Source organism: Lynx canadensis, chromosome C1 (assembly GCF_007474595.2).
Source record: "Lynx canadensis isolate LIC74 chromosome C1, mLynCan4.pri.v2, whole genome shotgun sequence".
NCBI lineage: Eukaryota > Metazoa > Chordata > Mammalia > Carnivora > Felidae > Lynx > Lynx canadensis.
Window position 1 is genome coordinate 194741274 of NC_044310.1, and position 20003 is coordinate 194761276.

The 20003-nt window shown below is 36.0% G+C and overlaps 1 protein-coding gene across 7 annotated transcripts in view; it reads right to left on the reverse strand.

Moving 5' to 3' along the window:
* Positions 1 to 20003, reverse strand: part of KANSL1L (KAT8 regulatory NSL complex subunit 1 like) — a 131643-nt gene that overhangs the window by 41834 nt on the left and 69806 nt on the right. For 6 of the 7 annotated variants that reach the window (XM_030327729.1, XM_030327726.1, XM_030327731.1 and 3 more), the window contains one exon: positions 19457 to 19661. In XM_030327729.1, coding sequence (XP_030183589.1) covers positions 19457 to 19661 — 205 coding nt within the window. Of the gene's footprint in view, positions 1 to 16867; positions 16934 to 19456; positions 19662 to 20003 lie in introns of all 7 variants that reach the window. The other variant, XM_030327728.1, reaches the window with a different exon arrangement.

A 20003-nucleotide genomic window follows, 5' to 3' on the forward strand; every position in this document is an offset into this window, starting at 1 on the left:
TGTTTTTATTTATTTTTGAGACAGAAACAGACAGAGCATGAGCAGGGGAGGGGCAGAGAGGGAGACACAGAATCCGAAGCAGGCTCCAGGCTCTGAGCTGTCAGCACAGAGCCTGACGTGGGGCTCGAACACACGGACTGTGAGATCATGACCTGAGCTGAAGTTGGACGCTCAACCGATTGAACCACCCAGGTGCCCCTAGATAAGTTTTTAAAAATCAGAGTAAAAATGTAACTTTCGGTATCTGGCTAGCTTAGTCAGTAGAGAATGCAACTCTTTATATTGGGGTGAAAGTTTGAGCTCCACAGTGGGTGTAGAGATTAATTTTTTTTAATTTTAAAAAAGGAATATAAAATTTAAAAATAAACTCTTAAGGAAAAAAAGGAATGTAACTTTGTATTCCAGAGTTTTTATCATGAAGATACAAGTAATATATTCAAATCTTGTCTTCTGTACTAATCAAATGGTTTTTTACCTAAATCCACTTTTACCTAAGCAGTAAACTAATTTATTCCTAATGTTAAACTAATCATGCATTTCTGGTATGAAGCCAGCTTTGTCAAGAGGTCATATTCACTTTATACATTGCTGGGTTTTATATATTGCTAAGTGTTAGGATTTTGTCTAGAATTTCTCCATCTCCGTTTATAACAGAGATCGGCCTAAAATTTTCCTTTTCTTACTTCCCGTGTTATTTATGTAAACGTTATTTATGTTATTTATGTATTTATGTATATTAGACTCAATTTCTTTTCTCTGAGTTTGCATAAGTTTGGAATATTTTCCTTGATTATTCACTAGCATCTGATATTTAATGAAGTCATCTTAATTCAAGTTTTTTTGTAAGAAGAATTGTTTTTTTTTTTAATTTTGGAGAGAGAGCACAAGCAGGGGAGAGGGGCAGAGAGAGAGAGGGAAAGAGAGAATCTTAAGCAGCTCACGCTCAGCCTGGAGCCTGATGTGGGGCTTGATCCCACGACCTGGGGATCATGACCTGAGCCAAAATCAAGAGTTGGATGCTCAACCAACTGAGCCATCCAGGCACCCCTCTCTTGAGAAGAATTTTAATTATGGATTAAACTTCTTTAATGGTTATAAAGTATTCAGGCTGTTTTTTATTCACCTTTGATATGCTACATAATTTTAAGGACTTTGTCCATTTTACATGATTTTTCAAATTTAAGGACAGAGAGTTACTTTTTCTCTATTTTTATAAGATGTATTTTTTAGCAGGACACACTGCCACTCTGTGTATAATTTAGGGCTCTATTTTTTTTTCATTTTTTTAAATGTTTATTTTTGAGAGAGAAAAAGACAGAGTATGCGGGGGGAGAAGCAGAGAGATAAGGAGATACAGAATGCGAAGCAGGAACCAGAGTCTGAGCTGTCAGCACAGACCCCGGCACAGGGCTTGAACTCACAAACTGTGAGATCAAGACCTGAGCTGGAGTCGAACACTTAGCCAACTGAGACACCCAGGCGTCCTGGGAAGAAAGTTAAAGAAAGAAAGGTAAAGTTGATATTGCATAGGCAAGAAGCTAGGATGTATATACAGAACCCAATAAGAACCATCTTGACTGAGTAATAAAGCTGGAAAATGACCAGCTCTAAGGTATAGCAGCAATAGAAGTCAAATTAAAGTTGCTCTTAAAAACAGTAGAAAACTTTAGAAGATTTGTATATCTTTTTCTTCTGTAGATACTGTTTAAAAAGTCATAATTCTGATTTATATTACATTACTGAAACTCTAGGTATCTATTATTTCTTAGATAATTTAAATATTTTAACCTTTGTAAGGACTCCATTGTGGTCATAAAAAGGACAGTGTGTTTTTAATTTCCAAGAAATCTGCAGGAGGACTGGTTACATATCTGTATTATTCATTTTCATAGCCCTTCAAGAGGAAAGGCAAAAAGAGAGTAATAAGAATAAGCAATAGGAATAAGAAGGTGTGTTGAGGGCCAAAAAATCACCTTTTAGTGAAGTAATGAACAATGTTTCATTCTTTAGAAATGTTTTAAATGGTTAAAAAAAATCAGCAAACTTAAGCTTTCAGGTTCTTTTCCTAAAAAATTTATGAAAGTGAACAAAGCTACTACAAGATTTAACATTTTAACACATTTTTTAAAATAAATATTACTAAGCAGTGTGCAAACTAGCACTGGCTCATTTTCCCTAATATTTTTAAGAACCTAAAGATACGTTTTCTCCATTTGTTAAGCAACTCCTGAATTCCATATGCAAGTGATCTATAAACAAAACAGCACTGCACATATTTATTACTTTCTAGGTAATATAGAAAGTATATTACTCATTTGAACATGTTAATGTTGATATAATGGCACCCTAGTACAGAAATGGCAAATAATATAGCATGTCTATTACCATTCTTTCCCTCATTTGTGGCAAACATTGAAAATTAACCATAGCATTCCCTCCCCAAGCCAAAACGTCAAACTCTCTCAAATAGCACTTCAGACAGCCAATGGCCGATACCAGTCAATTGAGTAGGCAGGAGAAGAGGTGGGGAATATTTGCCTTTCTTCAGTGGCTTGAAAGAATAAAGGAGAATGAGCTATAAAGAAAAAAGATATAATCGAGGACTATACACATTTAAAGCAAATGACTTAAGGTTTGCTTACTTGTGTTGTGGAAGAAGGTTTCACTCATCCACTTCAAAATGGAGTTGATAGAATTGTGACTCAGATGACATTAAGTTGAAAGCCAGATTTGGCACATGTTCTACTGCTGTTTAATCCCTGATAGAAGTGTTACTATATGACTTGGCATTTTACAAAATGGATTCAGCAATACCATAAGTGCCTCCTCTTCCACTCCTCTCTAAAATTTTTCTTTTATCATATCAAATCACTTAAGAATAGTCATTTCTTCTTTGAACTGTTTTATATATCTATCTATATCTATATCTATATCTATATCTATATCTATATCTATATCTATATATCTGGTTCATTCCACTCTTTGTAACCTTACATCTGGACTACTATAGGAGCCTAGGAGCCTCTTTAATTGATCTGTTCCTCCAATCCCTTCCCAGGGCAAATTGTCTTGTTCAAAGGTACCAAGTCAAGCTTTCAAAAACAATACTTTGATCATTTTACTTCCCCACACAACCATCACTGATTACCGAGTGTTGGCATAATCACCGAATCACAGTTGTTGTCATCATCATTCACAACTGATGAGGATTTAACCTGCCAGCCATTGAGCTAAGTACCTTTAAAATATGTTATCTTATTTACATTTTTTAAATGTTTATTCCTTTTTGAGAGACAGAGAGAGACAGGGCATGAGCAGGAGAGGGGCAAAGAGAGAGGGAGACACAGAATCCGAAGCAGGCTCCAGGCTCTGAGCTGTCAGCACAGAGCCTGACGCGGAGCTCAAACCTACGAATCGTGAGATCATGACCTGAGCCAAAATCACACGCTTACCCGACTAAGTCACCGACTGAGCCACCGAGGCACCTCTCAAATATTTTATCTTATTTAGTATCAACCCAACTATATATGGTAACCCTATTTTTTTCCCTTTTTTTCACTGCTTAATTCAGCTGATGTCTTAATTTGAGGTTACTCGTTGCCCCAAGGTAGACCCCAAATGGATGAATGCTTAACGGCCACAAATTCCTCCTATTGCTATATATATGCATACCTCTTCGCTGCAGTTATCTCCGAAAGGTAAAGTCTATTTCTCCACCTCCTTAAATCTGGGCCGCCATGTGACTGGCTTTGCTCCACCATCAAATGCAGTGGAGATGAGGTTGTTGAGACCCAGGGCCTAGGCCTCAAAACTTGCAACTTCTCTGCTATCTTGGAATACTGTCCTGAAGTGCCATGTTAGGGAAGCCATCCTTAGCTACTACACAATGAAAGGCCACAAGAAGGAGAGTTGAGTCTTCTCAGGCAACATCCAGCACTACTTATCCGCCAGATAAGTAGGTAAGGCTAGAATCTTCTAGCTGAACACACCCTCCAACTGAATATAGCCACATGAAAGTAACCCTACGTTTATGGGTAAGGAAAATGAGGCAATGAGTGATTTAGACAATACTACACACTATTAAGAAGAAGAACTAAGATTTCAATCCAAACAACATGTCTTCCAGAACCCATGCATGAGACTACTAAAAAGTGTTACTTCCCCCTAGGAAATAATTTTTTGGCTCTCTAGAATTTGATACCTTCCAGATTTATCTACAATTACATAAAGCATCTTTTCTCAAAGAAATAAGGTCATATACATTCTATACATTTCTGAGTCAACCCATAAAACCCAGGAGCACAGAACTGTTGCAGCATGGTGAGAAAATCTTCAACCAACATACTTCCACTATCTAGAGCAGATGCTCCAGCAGGTAGAGCTGAAGTCAGGATGGCACAGAAGAGGAAAAGCCAGTCTCCCAGCTAAGTAAGAATACATTCAGGGCCTCAAGACCTCTCCTCTTCTTCATTTAAGCAGACACTTCCTATATCATGAAATTAACTTATTTTGTTACCTCAATTCAGATTTTTCTTCTTCCTGCCCTTAATGCAGAAGAGTAGACTATATCTCAATTTGCTGAAATTTATCCCTTGCATTACATTTTAATTTGCACATTTGTGCCTTATTGCCCCAACAGGAACTTCAATTTCTGTAAAACCAGGTCTTTATTTTCCTTTAAAATTCTTAAATTATTTGCTCACAAAAATAGCCTGAATGCACATAAAGCGTATAAAGCTAATCATTCCACAATTTAAAAACTAAATGAAAACTTTAAAATGGAAATTTTATTATATACACATTAACGTATATACCTTACTTGTATTATTAAGCCACCCACCTTGGATCTGAAATCTATAAAAATAACAAAAATGAGAACTGACTATCAATACCAAGAAACACTACTTAGACAAATTTGCCTTGAGAAATATATAAAAGAACACAGAATAACAGAGCTTGTAATAGGAATAGTTCTAAGGGGCAAATATCCAAAATATATTAAAAAACCCATGTAACTCAACACCAAAAAAATATGATTTTTAAAATGAACACAGGCACAATATGTATAGATCTAGAGAGTATAATGCTAAGCAAAATAAGCCAGAAAAAGACAAATACCATATGATTTCACCCATATGTGGAATTTAAGAAACAAAACAAAACAAATAAAAGAAAAAAAAGAGACAAACCAAAACAGACTCTTAAACTATAGAGAACAAAAAGATGGTTACCAGAGGGGAGCGGGTGGGGGAAGGGAGCAATAGGTGAAAGGGATTAAAAATACACTTATCTTGATGAGCACTAAGTAATATATGGAGTTGCTGAATCACTACATTGTACACCTGAAACTAATATAACAATGTATATTAACTACATTGGAATTAAATTTTTAAAAAATGAACATAGGACCTTGAATAGGCATTTTTCCAAAGAAGACATACGGATGGCCAACAGACACATGAAAAGGCATTCGACATCATTAGTTATCAGGGAAATGAAAATCAAAATCAAAACGAGTTATCACCTCATACCAATTAGAATGGCTAATATAAAAAAGACAACACATAACAAACGTTGGCCAGGATGTGGAGAAAATGGAAACCTCGTGCACCATTGCTGGGAAAGTAAACTGCTGCAGCTACTATGAAAAACAGTATGGAGGTTTCTCAAAAAATTAAAATAGAAATACCATACAACCCAGTAATTCCACTTCTTGGTATTTACCCAAAGAAAACAGAAACACTAATTCAAAAAGATATATGCACTCCTATGTTTGTTGCAGCATTATTTACAATACCCAAGATATGGAAGCAACTTAAGTGTCCATTGATAGGTGAATGGATAAAGATGTGGTATGTATATTTATATACACACTCAGCCAGAAAAATATAATGAATTCTTGCCATTTGCAACAACATAGATGGGCCTAAGTGAAATAAGTCAGAGTCACATACCATATGATTTCACATATATGTAGAATCTAAAAAACAAAACAAATGAACAAATGAAACCAAAAATGATGTAAACATACAGAGAACAAACTGATGGTTGCCATTGGGAAAGGGAGTGGGAAGAATAAGTAAAATGGGTGAAGGGAGAAAATGGGTGAAGGGAGATAAATAAAATACAGAAATAGTTCTTCCTTATTTCATAAGGGTTATATTTATTCTTTTTTAAAAAAAATTATATTCATTTTTGAGAGAGCACGAGCAAGCGAGAGAACAAGTGGGGCAGGGCATAGAGAGGGAGACACAGAATCTGAAGCAGGCTCCAGGCTCTGAGCTGTCAGCACAGAGCCCAGTGTGGGGCTCAAATTCATGAACCACGAGATCATGACCTGAGCAGAAGTCGGACATTTAACTGACTGAGCCACCCAGGTGCCCCTAATATTTATTCTTAATTATAAATTTTACCTCAATTTGCAAATATGTTAGGCCTACAACAGCTGTTACCATAAATATATATGAAATGGTTCTTAGTTTGCATGTTAAAATTTATGAAAAATGAAAAAAATTCTCCTGTTCATAACAGTTTCCCATCCAGCACATGCCATAGTCCTATGTGACTATTTTATATTTAATTTACTACTTGTGTAGGACTTCTCATAATGAAAATAGCATTCTTTAGATTGACAAGATCATTGCTAAATAGTTTACCAGAGATTAGCAGGGTCACCTAGAGACAACACAGGTTAGTTATATTTGCAAAAAGGCAAGGAGAAAAAAAGAAAAAAAAATACTAAGTTAGAAAACTTAAAGAATACTATGGGTAAGCAGGACCCTTACATGAGAGCACTAGACACCAAGGGGATGGGAGACACCATAGAGGAAAAGGGATGACAGAAGACAGGTGGGGTCCCACAAATAAAGTTTCATGTATTTAAAAATTTTGCCTAGGTAACATATTGATATTTACAGTATAGTGATCTATAATTTGTACCCAAGGAGCTGTAAGTATTAATGGGGAAGAAATAATCACCACCACTGCCAGTCCCAAATATGGAAAGTGGTTGGGAGCATAACCAAATAAACTTTGGGCTTTTCAACCACCTCCTTTCCCTATTCCCAGGCAAACCATCTATACTTTTATCAGTTTCATATAAAATAACCTCTAATCTAACCAACTGAATAAATTTATCAGTTTATTCTTGCTCACTTATTTTTACTAAAATCTTAAAATAAAATAAAATCACTACTCTAACTTAAAATAGAATTCTTGTTATGATTAGCACCCTATATATACTATTTATGCCCAATTACCCACAACCTGTTTCTATAGAAAACTGTACCCAGAATTGTAACCTTGGATGACAGAAACCTCTGTCCTTTTATCCTAGTGGGACAGAGAACTCCCCTGACAGGAGTTCATCAGGGTGGTTCCTGTTAACCAAAGGCTGAGACACTAACAAGGTAGGGCCTAAGGTTGCATGGTGATTGATACTCTTATAAAGAAGAGGCTGAAGAAGCATATTATGGCCAAATCGTGTTTTTCTTTAATTCTTAATTAAAAGTGAGATTGTACTTTAAAGCAAGCTTGTGGCTACATTTACATTTTAAGACTTATACTAGAGTATTATTCTGGAAAACACATTCATATCTATGTCTGTCAATGTGTTTTCCCGAATCTGAAGATATTTCTATACTTTAGATAGATCAAGCAATATTATACCAAGCATAAAAAGGCATAGATTCTCTAAGGATAGTTTCTTAGTAATGAATAAAGATTAGACAGAAAAATATGTGATTCAGCTAGACGAAGAAGGCCAAAAATAAAAAATAAAATAGCTTTAGAAACTACATGGATTTTAACAATTGTTGCTATGGGCTGAGATTTCACAGGAAGGAGTTTTACCGAAGTTCATAAAAAAAATAGTGTTAAGATTCAGTCTTAACATTTAAAAGAAAATTACAAAATTGTATTCCCATTTATTTTAATTAAAAAGTTGTTTTAATGTTTATTTATTTTTGAGAGTGGGAGAGAGAGAGAAAGAGAGTGAGCATGAGTGGGGGAGGGGCAGAGAGAGAGAGAGGTCAAACCAAGAGAGAGAGAGGGAGGGAAGGAAGGAGGCAGACACAATCTAAAGAAGGTTCCAGGCTCTGAGGTGTCAGCATAGAGCCAGATGTGGTGCTTGAACCCATGAACCTTGAGATTATGACCTGAGCCGAAGTTGGACGCTTAACCAACTGAGCCACTGAGGTGTCCCTCCTCTTATTTTTTTAAATGTTTATTTTTTTTATTTTGAGAGAGAAAGCAAGAGAGCATAAGCAGGGAAGGGGCAAAGAGAGAGGGAGAGAGAGAATCCCAAGCAGGCTCCGTGCTGCCAACACAGAGCCCGATGAGATCATGACCTGAGCCAAAACCAAGAATCAGATGCTTAACCAACTGAGCCACCCAGGTGCTCCTTACTTCCATTTATTTAAATAGTGCTAAATATGTGTATTTTTGCATTCTAGGTGCACTTCAGTTTCCCAATATAAAATGGGGTACATTAAATAAGAAATAAATGTAAAGCATTTATAAGTTAAAACAATGCCTTGCACATAATTCCTTAATAAATATTAGCTATGATTATTTGACATTCTCATTAGAGACGGGTATTGAAAAAATGGCAAAATCACAAAAAATATATACTAATTTATGCTTTTTATTAATTTTTCCCAGCAAAGGAATCATAACCTCTGAAAACAAGGATCTAAATAATCATTTCAATTCTTACACCTTTATTTCTTTCATCTTTATTGCTCTGGCAGAAAAAGTAGTGTAACCGTTGACTGTAGAAATGTGGAGGATAAAGAGGGTACATAATGAACTCACAGATCTGGCTAAGGAGGTTTCTAGGCAGAATTTTCGAAGTACCAATTGGTTTCATTTAGTTGCCTATGATAAATTATGGATGTAATAGGGCAAGCTCAAAAAGGAGCTGTTAAGTTTTCAAACAGTTTAGAGGAAATACAGAACCAAGACTTGCTGGTTCAAACAGTAAGATTGTTGCTGGTTTCTGGCCACTCCAGAGAGCAAAAGGTTCACACGCAACAAAGAAATGATACCAATTCAAAGACCAAACCCAGGAAACTTTGCCAGTAAAACTGGCCTCAGTATCAAGATCTCACAGGTGAGACTGCAAGACTCTTTGTTAAGACCTTACAAAGGTTTGAGGCATGCCGATAAATCCTGGCATCTAGATAAGAAGGTTTCTAAGATTTTTTTTTTTTCTTGCAAGATTTTTAAGTAGTCTCTATACCCAACACGGGGCTTGAATTTATAGCTCCAAGATCAAGTCTCTCATGCTCTATGGACTGAGCCAGTCAGGTGCCCCAAAGGTTTCTAAGAATCTTAAAGGTGTTTCTCAATGATCTTCTCAGCTAGCCGAAAGTGCTTCTAAGGATCCTAAGGGTATTTGTCCTACTGCACCACACAAAGTCCAAAATGAGAAGGACCTTTCTTGAAAAGATTTATAGATATGACTTTTGTTCAGCAGAGTTTATTTTCATGCGATACATAAAGAGTCTACAAAGTTTCAAGGACTTGAACTCAGATTAAGAAATAGTTCAAAATTAAAAGGACTTTGGGCCTTCAGCTTTTTTCAGTCAGTGACATGCTGAGAAAACACACATGCAAAAAAGGGTTTAAAAACTGTAATATTTGTTTATTTTTCAGAGACAGAGGCAGTGTGCAAGTGGGGGAGGGGCAGAGAGAGGGAGACACAGAATCTGAAGCAGGCTCCAGGCTCTGAGCTGTCAGCACAGACCTGACACAGGGCTCAAACTCATGAACCATAAGATCATGACCTGAGCCAAAGTTGGATGGTTAACCAACTGAGCCACCCAGGAGCCCCCAAAAGGGGATCTTTTGTGTGGAAAAGAAAAAATGACAGAGAATGTAGTCAAGAGCTCAGAGGGCAGACACAGCAGCCACAAAGAACCACTTCCAGAGAAACAGACCCACATCAACAAACCTGTAACATGTGCCTAATTCTGTATTTCAGAACTGCTCTATTCCTCCCATTCCCCATCTGAGCAGACTGTCTATTCTGATTATCACCTGTCTCACTATTGTATGTTGGGTATGTGTAAAGCAAGTAATAATATTAGTTCACAAGTTAATAGTCTTTTAATCCAGAGGAGCCATACTTGAGCTATACCCAAAGAACCACACATGATGGACCTACACCTAAAAAGTCTCATTTCAGGGATGCCTGGTGGGCTCAGTCGATAGAGCATGTGATTCTTGATCTCCAGGTCATGAGTTTGAGCCCCACATTAGGAGTTTACCTAGGAAAATAAAATAGAAAAACTAAAAAAAAAAAGTCTCAATTCAGGTACCTGACCATCATTTAATATGATAAAATTCAGGACTTTTAAGCCTGAGCTTAATGAGGTAACAAGATGAGACACAGGGATCTTCAGGAAAAAGATTATGTGATTTTTACATATGAGAGGTCAATAAATAGGAACCAGAAATGAACTAGAGTAGTTAGCCTCCACTGATGGCTTCCAATGAACCATGTCTCCCTCCTGGTATTCTAGCCCTTGAATAGTCCCTCCCATATTAAATCTCACACTGATTTGCTTTACCTAAGAAATTGAACAAAAAAGCTCTATCCTAGTTCTAGGCCTAAGTCTTAAGAAGAACTGGCAGCTTTCATATTTGCATTTTGGAGAGGCTGAGCCACCATGTAAAACTACTCTGCTAAAGAAACCATGTGAAAGTCCACATGGAAAGGCCTGAGACTACATAAAAAAGAAAAAGAAGCCCAGATCACCAGTCCATTCAAGCCTCCAAATGATTCCGATTCATCACCATCTTATTACAACTGTATGAGAGACCTTAGACAAGACTGAAAGAACCATTCAGGCAATTCACAGAATTATGAAAAATAATTGTTTTAAATCACTAAATTTTAGAATAGTTTATTATGTAACAGTAGATCATAAAAATAAAAAAGGATGGGGTAACTCTGAAGGTGTAGCAGGGGACCCATGCCCACTTCTATGATGAAGAACATACCTAACATAACATTTTACATATGTATATACCTGGTAACCACATCACCACTTCGATCAACATATGAAGCAGTTCCAACCACCCAGAAACCTCAGTTACATCCTTTGCTGATCAACTCCCATCCTCCATATAAAAGTCACCACAATTCTAATTTATATTACCACCAGTTAAGTTTTGTCTGTATTTATCAGAGACTATGTACTTTTTCCTTTCACTCAACGTAATGTCTGGGAGATACATATTTTTGTATCAGTAGTCCATCTTTTTTATTGCTATATGTATATACACCACAATTCTGCTGATGGGACATTGAGACTGCTTTCTGTTTGGGGCTTTAATGAGTAAAGCTGTTATGATCATTCTTAACACAAGTATTTTTGAGTACATAAGTATTCATTTCTCTGAGGAAAGTTCCTAAAAGTGGATTTGCTATTAGAAGGGTAGGCGTATGTAGTGGTATCTTGTTGTAATTTTAATTGCATTTCCTTGATGAGTAATGATTTTAAAAACATTTTCATATGTGTATTGGCCATTTGGATATCCTCTTTTATGAAAGATCTGTTCATAACTTATGCCTTTCTTTTTTACTTAAAAGAAGTTCTTGTGGTAAAATACACATAAAATTTATGATTTTGACCATTTTAAAGTGTACAACTCTGGGACACCTGGGTGGCTCAATTGGTTGAGCACTGGACTCTTGGTTTCAGCTCAGGTCATGATCTCACAGTTTGTGGGTTCGAGCCCCACAAGTGCAGAGCCTGCTTGGGAGTCTCTCTCTCTCTTTCTGCCCCTCTACTGCTCATATGCTCTTGCTCTTTCTCAAAATAAACATTTTCAAAAAGTGTACAAATGTTTATGCCTATTTTTAATTGGACTGTTGGTCTTTTTCTTGTTTTATTAGTTTAAAATGCATATATATGTGTGTGTGTGTGTATATATATATATATATATTCAAGATAAAAATCTTTTTCTTCAGTGTATACTTTGACTTTCTTAATGCTACGTTTTATATAAATAAGTTAATAATTTTAACAGAGTCTAAATTAATTTTTTCTTTTATTGTTGTTTGTGTCCTGATTAAGAAAGACAGGAAGGTATTTTCCTATGTTTTTTTCTAGCTTTAATGTTTTCCTCTCACCTTCAGGTCTATGAGTCACCATTTTTTTTCTTTTTCTTTTTTTTTTTTTAGGGTAGTACATATTTGTAGCTGAGTAGGTAGCTCTCTTGCCTATTTCCTGCGTATAAAATTTTCGGGATCCGATAACTTTCTTTCATCCAGTCTGTGCCCTTTTTAGTCTAAGCTGATACTGTTTTTGTTAATATAAAATTCTCAAAAACCTTGTTATGTCAAGATGATCCATGTCATTAGACAAGAGGGTGCCCTCCAGGTCTTTTATGGATAGCCTCATCTTTATTCTTTGACTTCTGCTAAGATGGTTGATTGGATCTGTGAGTAGGTCCTATGCCTAATCTCTTCAGGAAAAGTCTGTCCAGCCACACCCCCTGAATTCTCTCCAAGACAGAGTACATGGTTTTTGTTTGGTTTTGGCAACAGAATGAAAACTTTCCAAATTATCAATTTCTGCTTCCTTTTTGGTTAACAATTGCTTCCTCAACTTATCCATTTCTTCTAATATTTTACTATAAATAGCAAGAAGAAACTACACTGTAAATTCCATACTTTGATGATTCCATACTTTGACTCAGCCACCCTGGTGTCCCTGAATTTTCCTTTTTATAAAGACATCAGTCATATGGGATTAGGGCTCATCCTAATAACCTCATCTTAACTAATTATATCTACAACAACCTTTTTTCCAAATAGGCTCAATTCTGAAATACTAGGGGTTAGCACTTCAACATATAAATTCTGATGGACACAAATCAATCCATAACATTCATAGATACCAAGAGTTAGGGCATGGACAGGTTTTTTTGTGGGGAGACACAATTATGCCCACTAGTTGTTTTTTTTTTTTTTTTCTTTCAACACTTTGAATATTTCATTCTACTCTCTGCTTACATGGTTTCTGATGAGAAGTCAGCTGCAATTCTTATACTTGTTCTTCTATAGGTAAGAGTCTTTGTTTTTATTTTTGTTTTTCCTCTGCCTTTCTTCAAGATTTTCTGTCTTTGGTCTTCTGCAGTTTGAATATGTTATACCTAAGTGTTTTATTTTTTTGTTACTTCTGTTGTTTTTTAGGTATTTATCCTGATTGATGTTCTCCTGCTTGAGTTTTCTGGATATATGGTTTGGTGCTGGTCATTAACTTTATAAAATTCTCATGTATGATTACTCCAAATATTTTTTTGCTCCATTCTTTTTCTCTTCCTTGTTCCAACTACATATCTGATAGACCTTCTGAAATTACCCCAAAGTTCTTGAATGGGCTATTCTGTTTTTGCATTCATTTTTCTCTTTGCATTTCAGTTTGCAAAGCTTCAGTTTGACTTACCCAAGCTTGCTGATTCTTTCCTCAGCCATGTCCAGTCTATAGATGAGGCCATGAAATGAATGCTTCATTTAGGTTACAGTGTTTTTGATTTCTAGCATTTACTTTTTATTCTTAAAAGTTTACATCTCTCTGCTTACATTACCCATATATTCTTACCTGTTTTCTACTTAAATCTATTAAAGACTTTAACGTATTAATCACACTTATTTAAGAGAATTTCAATATCTTTGTCATATTTGAGCCTGGTTCTTTTTTTTTAATATTAAAAAAATTTTTTTGATGTTTATTTTTGAGAGAGAGAGAGAGAGAGAGAGAAGCATGAGTGGGGGAGAGAGAGAGGAACACACAGAATGTGAAGCGGGCTCCAGGCTCCAAGCTGTCAGCACACAGCCTGATGCAGGGCTTGAACTCACAAACTGTGAGATCATGACCTGAGCCCAAGTCGGATGCTTAACTGACTGAGCCATCCTGGCACCCCTGTGAGCCTGGTTCTGATGGTTTCCTTGTCTTGTCAGAGTGTGTTTTTCCTAGCATGCCTTGTAATTTTTGTTGAAAGCTGGATATGATGTATCAGGTAATAGGACTGGAGGTAAACAGAATGTGTGGGTTTTTTTTTTTTTTTCAGTAATCTATACCCAACATAGGGCTTGAACTCACAACCTGGAGATCAACAGCTGCATGCTCCTCCATCTGAGCCAGCCAGGTGCTCTGATGTAAAGAGAATTTTACTGTGAAGCATTACATTAATCTGGCTAAGAGTGGGTGGTGTTTAATGGCTAATATAGTTGTAGGTGCCAGAGGCCTCAAAATTCCTCTAGTGTCTTTGTCTCCCTGTTAATTTTTGACTTCTTAAGCACTCCTCCTCAGAGAAAGTCTATGCTTTGCAGCTGTACCCTCCTGTTGTAGTACCAGAAACTTGTTGGTATGGTGGTAAAGTGTGAGGAAAAGGAAGCATACAAGGGGTGCCTGGCTGGCTCAGTCAGTAGAGCCTGTGACTCTTGATCAGGGTCATGAGTTCTTGCCCCATGTTGGGCATGGAGCCTACTTTAAAAAAAAAGGGGGGGGTGGTGCTTGGGTCACTCAGTCGGTTAAGCACCCAACTTTGGCTCAGGTCATGATCTCATGGTTTGTGGGTTCCAACCCCGCGTTGGACTCTGTGATGACAGCTCGGAGCCTGGTGCCTACTTTGGATTCTGTGTCTCCCTCTCTCTGCCCCTCCCCTGCTCATGCTCTGTCCCTCTCAGTCTCAAATATAAATAAAACATTAAAAAAAATTTTTTTAAAGAAAAAAGAACAAAAGGAAGCCCACCTACTACAGTAGCATAATGTACTATATTCTTACAATTAAATCGTCTTTTAGTGGGTCTACTTAAACAAGTGTTTCTTATTTTCTACACTCATTGCCTCTATAGGGGGGCAGCAGTGGGAAAATGCTTTTCTCCCAGGCAAAGTAAGACTTTACTGAAGTCTTTCCACTGGAAGAAAAAGCTGTGTTACAGACAATGCTCTGAACTCATTTCATAAAAGTTATCTCTTCCCTTTCCATACTTAAGCCACTAAGGATTCTTCTTAGTTCTTCATTATGAGAACCTTGTGGGGTCGTAGAAGTAAAGCCCATGAAAGTGTTGGGGGGGTACTTTTAAGACAGGAGTACCTAGGAGTTTTTTAATCTCAAGGTAATCCACACTCAGCCTCAAATAATTCATCAAAGTTACCATGTAAGTGTTTCTAACAGTTTAGTTAATGGTTACTGTGGCTTCTGCTCTAGGAGAGCACATCTTGGCTGTAGCTCTCTGAAGTTGCTTTTCTCTCCATATTTCAGGGTGGCAATTTGTCCCATAGCCTTAATTCTTTGATGGGACCATGGAAAAGCAGTGATTTTCAGTTTGTTCCCCTTTCTCTTACTGTAAGGGTAGCAGTGATGACTTCCAGGGTCCTTATGTGCTGGAGCTGAAACCAGAAGTCTTCCTAATGTCTTTACTAGTATGATTTTTTTTCTCTGCAATTTATACATGTAGTTGTTGCAATGAAAGTGAGGATCAGCCAATTACTATATGCTACGTAGTAGCAGAGGACTCCTACTTCTCCATTGTCTTTATATAAGCTTTTTACAGCCAGTACTCTGCTAGAGAGTTAAGTGCTATAAAAAGTAATTTAAATAATTATTTTCTCAACTCTGCCAAGGATGCTACATGGCTAGTACCATTCTACATGCGCAGGAGTTAATTTATTACATAAAATGGATGCCTTAGCCACTTTATCCCTTAATATTTCAATGTGCATTTCTTAAAATAAGGATATTTTCTTACGTAATGGCAAAACAGTTACCACATTTAATATTGATACAGTGATACAATATTTTTATATAATCTACCATAGTACAACAGTACAGTTTTCTTAATACCCAAGAATCCCCCTTCTCTCCCCCCTCCCAAGATAATTCTAAACTGGATCAAATATTTCTTTAACTGTCATGTATCTTTTTAAACTCTCTTTTAATCTAAAATATTCCCTTAGTCTTTCTTGCCTTTCACAACATTGACTTTTTAAAAAGAATACAGGCTAGCTGGGGCACCTGGGTGGCTCAATCAGCTAAGCGTCTGGCTCTTGACCTCGGCTCAGGTTGCGATCTCATGGTTCATGAGTTCAAGCTCTGCATCGGGAGCCACACTGACAGTGTGGAGCCTGCTTGGGATTCTCTCTCTCCCTCTCTCTCTTCTTCTCCCTGCTTGTGCTCTCTTTCTCTCTCAAAATAAAAAAATAAACTTAAAAAAAATTGTTAAAAAAAAAAAAGAATACAGGCCAGTTTTCACAATTTCTTAACAACATGTTGCTGATTTTGGCTTTGTCTAATATTTCCTTATAATTATATTCAGGCCATGCATCCCTGGCCAAAATACTCCATAGCGATACTGTATCCTTTTCGTAGGCTATGTTAGTTTTGACCACCTACTGATGACTCTTGCCCAATCAGTCTTTACTATGATTACTGCAATAATTCTCTACCTGGGCTCACTCCACATTTATTAATCAGCAACCTACTATACAGAAAAGTCCTTCCTTTCTCCTTTTTATCTATCGATCTAACAGTAGTATGGACTCATGGTTTCCTATTTCTTCAATGGTTCGCTACTGTCCTTAGTTATTTTGATGCTCAAATAGCCCTAAATTTGGCCAGCAGCACAGCCTCCTCAAACTAGCTTCTGGGTTCTTTTGACATGCCCATCTTTTTTTTTTTTTTTTTTTTTTTAATATTTCCTTGCCTTCTGGTAACTTTGAGATGTTCCAGGCTCATCTTACACCTTCTGTTCCCCGTGTCTGGAGATTGACCATTTCTCCAAAGATCCCTGTTTCCTCTCAGTAGGGAATAGTATTAGAAAACAAGAATGAGGGCCATATGTACTCACTGCTGTCAGGGTAAGTACAAGTCTAGACCAGTCATATCCAATTTGGTAGCCAGTATCCATATGTGGCTATTTAAATCAAAATAGATAAAATTAAAAGTTCAGTCCCTCAGTTGCACTAGCCACATTTCATGTGCTAAATGTATTTAGTTTCTACCATATTGGACAGAACAAGTATTCACAGAACATTTCCATCATTACAAGAAAATTCTATTGGACATTACATACTAAGACCCCTTCACAAAGCAAATTGAGGACACAAACACATACACACACTCATTCTCATTCTTCACTACCTTTTAAATAACCTCTTATATCCATTACATTAATTCTTTCAAACATTAAACAATTATTTAGGGGCACCTGGGTGGCTCTGCAGGTTAAACGTCTGACTCTTAATTTTGGCTCAGATCATGATCTCATGGTCGTGAGATCAAGCCCTGTGTTGGGTTCTGTGCTGACAGCACAGAGACTGTCTGGGATTCTCTCGCTCCTACTCCCTCTGCCCCTCCCCTGCTCTTGCTCGTGTGCCCTTTTTCTCTCGTGCACACACTTGCTCTCTCTCAAAACAATTAAGCAATTATATATTGAGCATATGTTATAGGGACAGTTACTATTCAAAGCTCTGTAGGGTCAGAAATATATACTCTCTATTCTCTAAGAACTTGTAATGAGAAGACAGAAAAATAAATGATTATTAAAAATGGACTATTTTCATAACATAAGGTATTTGTTGTATTAATATCCCACTACAGGGATGTCAAGGAAGCCTTCCGGAGAGAAAGGACATTTATTAAGTTTAGAAAGGCAAATAACTATTTTCCTGGCAATTTGGAGGATAAATTAGGGGTGGGGCATTTTCTATTTTCCATCATTTTCTCATCTCTGTTTCTATTAAAATTCTTTCTCTACCTCTCCTATGACTTTTCAAAATTCTGTTTATCTTTCAAAACCCATATTTTATGATGCATTTCTGAATACTTCTAACCAGATAAGCCCCTTCCCTCAATCCCCAAATATAGTGTCTTTACTGATTTCAAAAGCACAAAAGATTTGGTCTATTTTTGGCATTATTGATACACTGGGTAAGAACATGGGCTTTGGAATCAGACTTATTGCTTACTAGGTGTGTGACCTTGGGTAAATTACTTAATCTCTCTGCACTTCAACTTTTGTATCTAAAGAGGGGATTAACAATACTACATGGTTATATTTTGAGATAATAATAAATAATAATGTATTGAAAATACTTGGCATTGTGAATGGAATATGATAAAGTATATGGTCTACCAGTAACAATAATGTGACACTTGTTTCTTCATTTGTTTGCTGTAAAAAGGCCCATGTTTACAATGTCAGGTATATGAAGTATTCCAGCAACATCTAGCAAATCTCCAAAATTACTCAAGCAAATTCCTTCCAGTCAGAATATTTTGGCATAGTCATATGCTCAATATTTTAGACAATTCTACTTATAATTCTGAAATTACAAAATCAATTTCAAAAATACTACTTATTGTTTACAGCATCTTTAAAAATAAAAATAAAATATGATTTTGTATATAAAAACTTTAAATAAAAATATTTTCCTATTTGGTTGATTACATAGAATTTCTTAAAATTCTGAAACAAACCTAAGTTTTAAAAAAATATTTTCAAGTTGGGAAATAGTAATAAAATCTAAACTACTTAAATGGTAAAAATCAACGTATTAATAAAAACTAATTTGTCAGAATGCACATTTCTATTTAAAATTGGAGCCTATAAAACCAAACTTAAAATTGGTTTCTAATGAAACAAGCATCTTGATTTTTATACAAATATATTTAAAATAGTTAAATATATTTAATAGTTAATATAGTAATAATCAGAAACAATATTAAATGATAGTATCATTTCTTTCCTTTGACATAGTATTTAAAAATGTAATAGAAAAAAAGCAGGTCATATAACAAAAACTAGAGGTAACTCATCTTCCCTTTACCACAGTTTGTTCAGATATGCACTGAAAGATGCATACTTAACATTTTGTGAACAAGTGAAAAATATGATTTTTAAAATGAATGGCTTTAATGAAGTACATTTTAATTATAAAAAGAATAAGCACGGATACATAAACTTGCATTGCTTATATTCCAGAAAAAGAAAAAGGTGTGCTCACAAGAATTAACAAATACCAAACCTAAAAAGGAGAGCAATGCCATTTCCTACAAAATAACTGACAGCTATACAGATTTTCTTTACTTTTTTCTTTACTAAGCAAAGGACAAATATGTAGTACACTTGTGTTTTCTTTATTACCCTTACCAGTAAAATTTTTAAATAACCATGATATGTAATATTCCTTCAAATTGGTTTAAACATAACAGTGCATTTAAAAAAATGGAGATGTGAGAAGTTTCAGAATGCACTATGTTAAAAAATTACTAATTCCACTTAGATATTATCAATACCTACGTGATTTATAAACTATATATTTAAAGCTTTCTAGATGTAATTATTCTAAATAACCAGGTACAATCCATACCCTCTTGTATGTGAAATATACTGATGATAAAATCTTTGTTCATGTTTCCCCATAGGCAGCCTTACCTGTGGAGTCCAATAAAAAGTAGGGCTCAATCGGTAGAGTTTTCGTTTGTGGAAACTCTGAAGTGGCCTTGTTCGAGCTGCTGTACTCATGATAGTCAAGGATGGAGATTTCAATCTTGTCCTGTCTTTTCTCCTTTTCTTACTGTGCTTCTGGTTAAGTAACCAGCTACTGGAGGAAGAGAGCTCATCTAAATTCTCTGAAGCACTGAAATGCCATGAAATAATTGGGGAGTGGAGGGAGTAAAACAAAACAAACAAACAAACAAAAAAGACAAAGAAAACTAAATGTAAATTGCCTTGATCTATTAGGACAAAAGAGTATTAATTTTAGCCAATTTTGTGGTAACAATTGGCAAAAGAATTGATATTAATGGGGAATTACATATTCAAGTTGTGAAAATAATCTCTACTTCTATTTCCTCCTGCAAAACAAAAATCCCATAGGTTAGAAATGCTGACATGAGTTCGCTGGTGCGACGTAAATGTTCACTGTAAATTAATAATTTGCGCATGTTGCATAGTGTTGTAACTATTTACATAATATGTT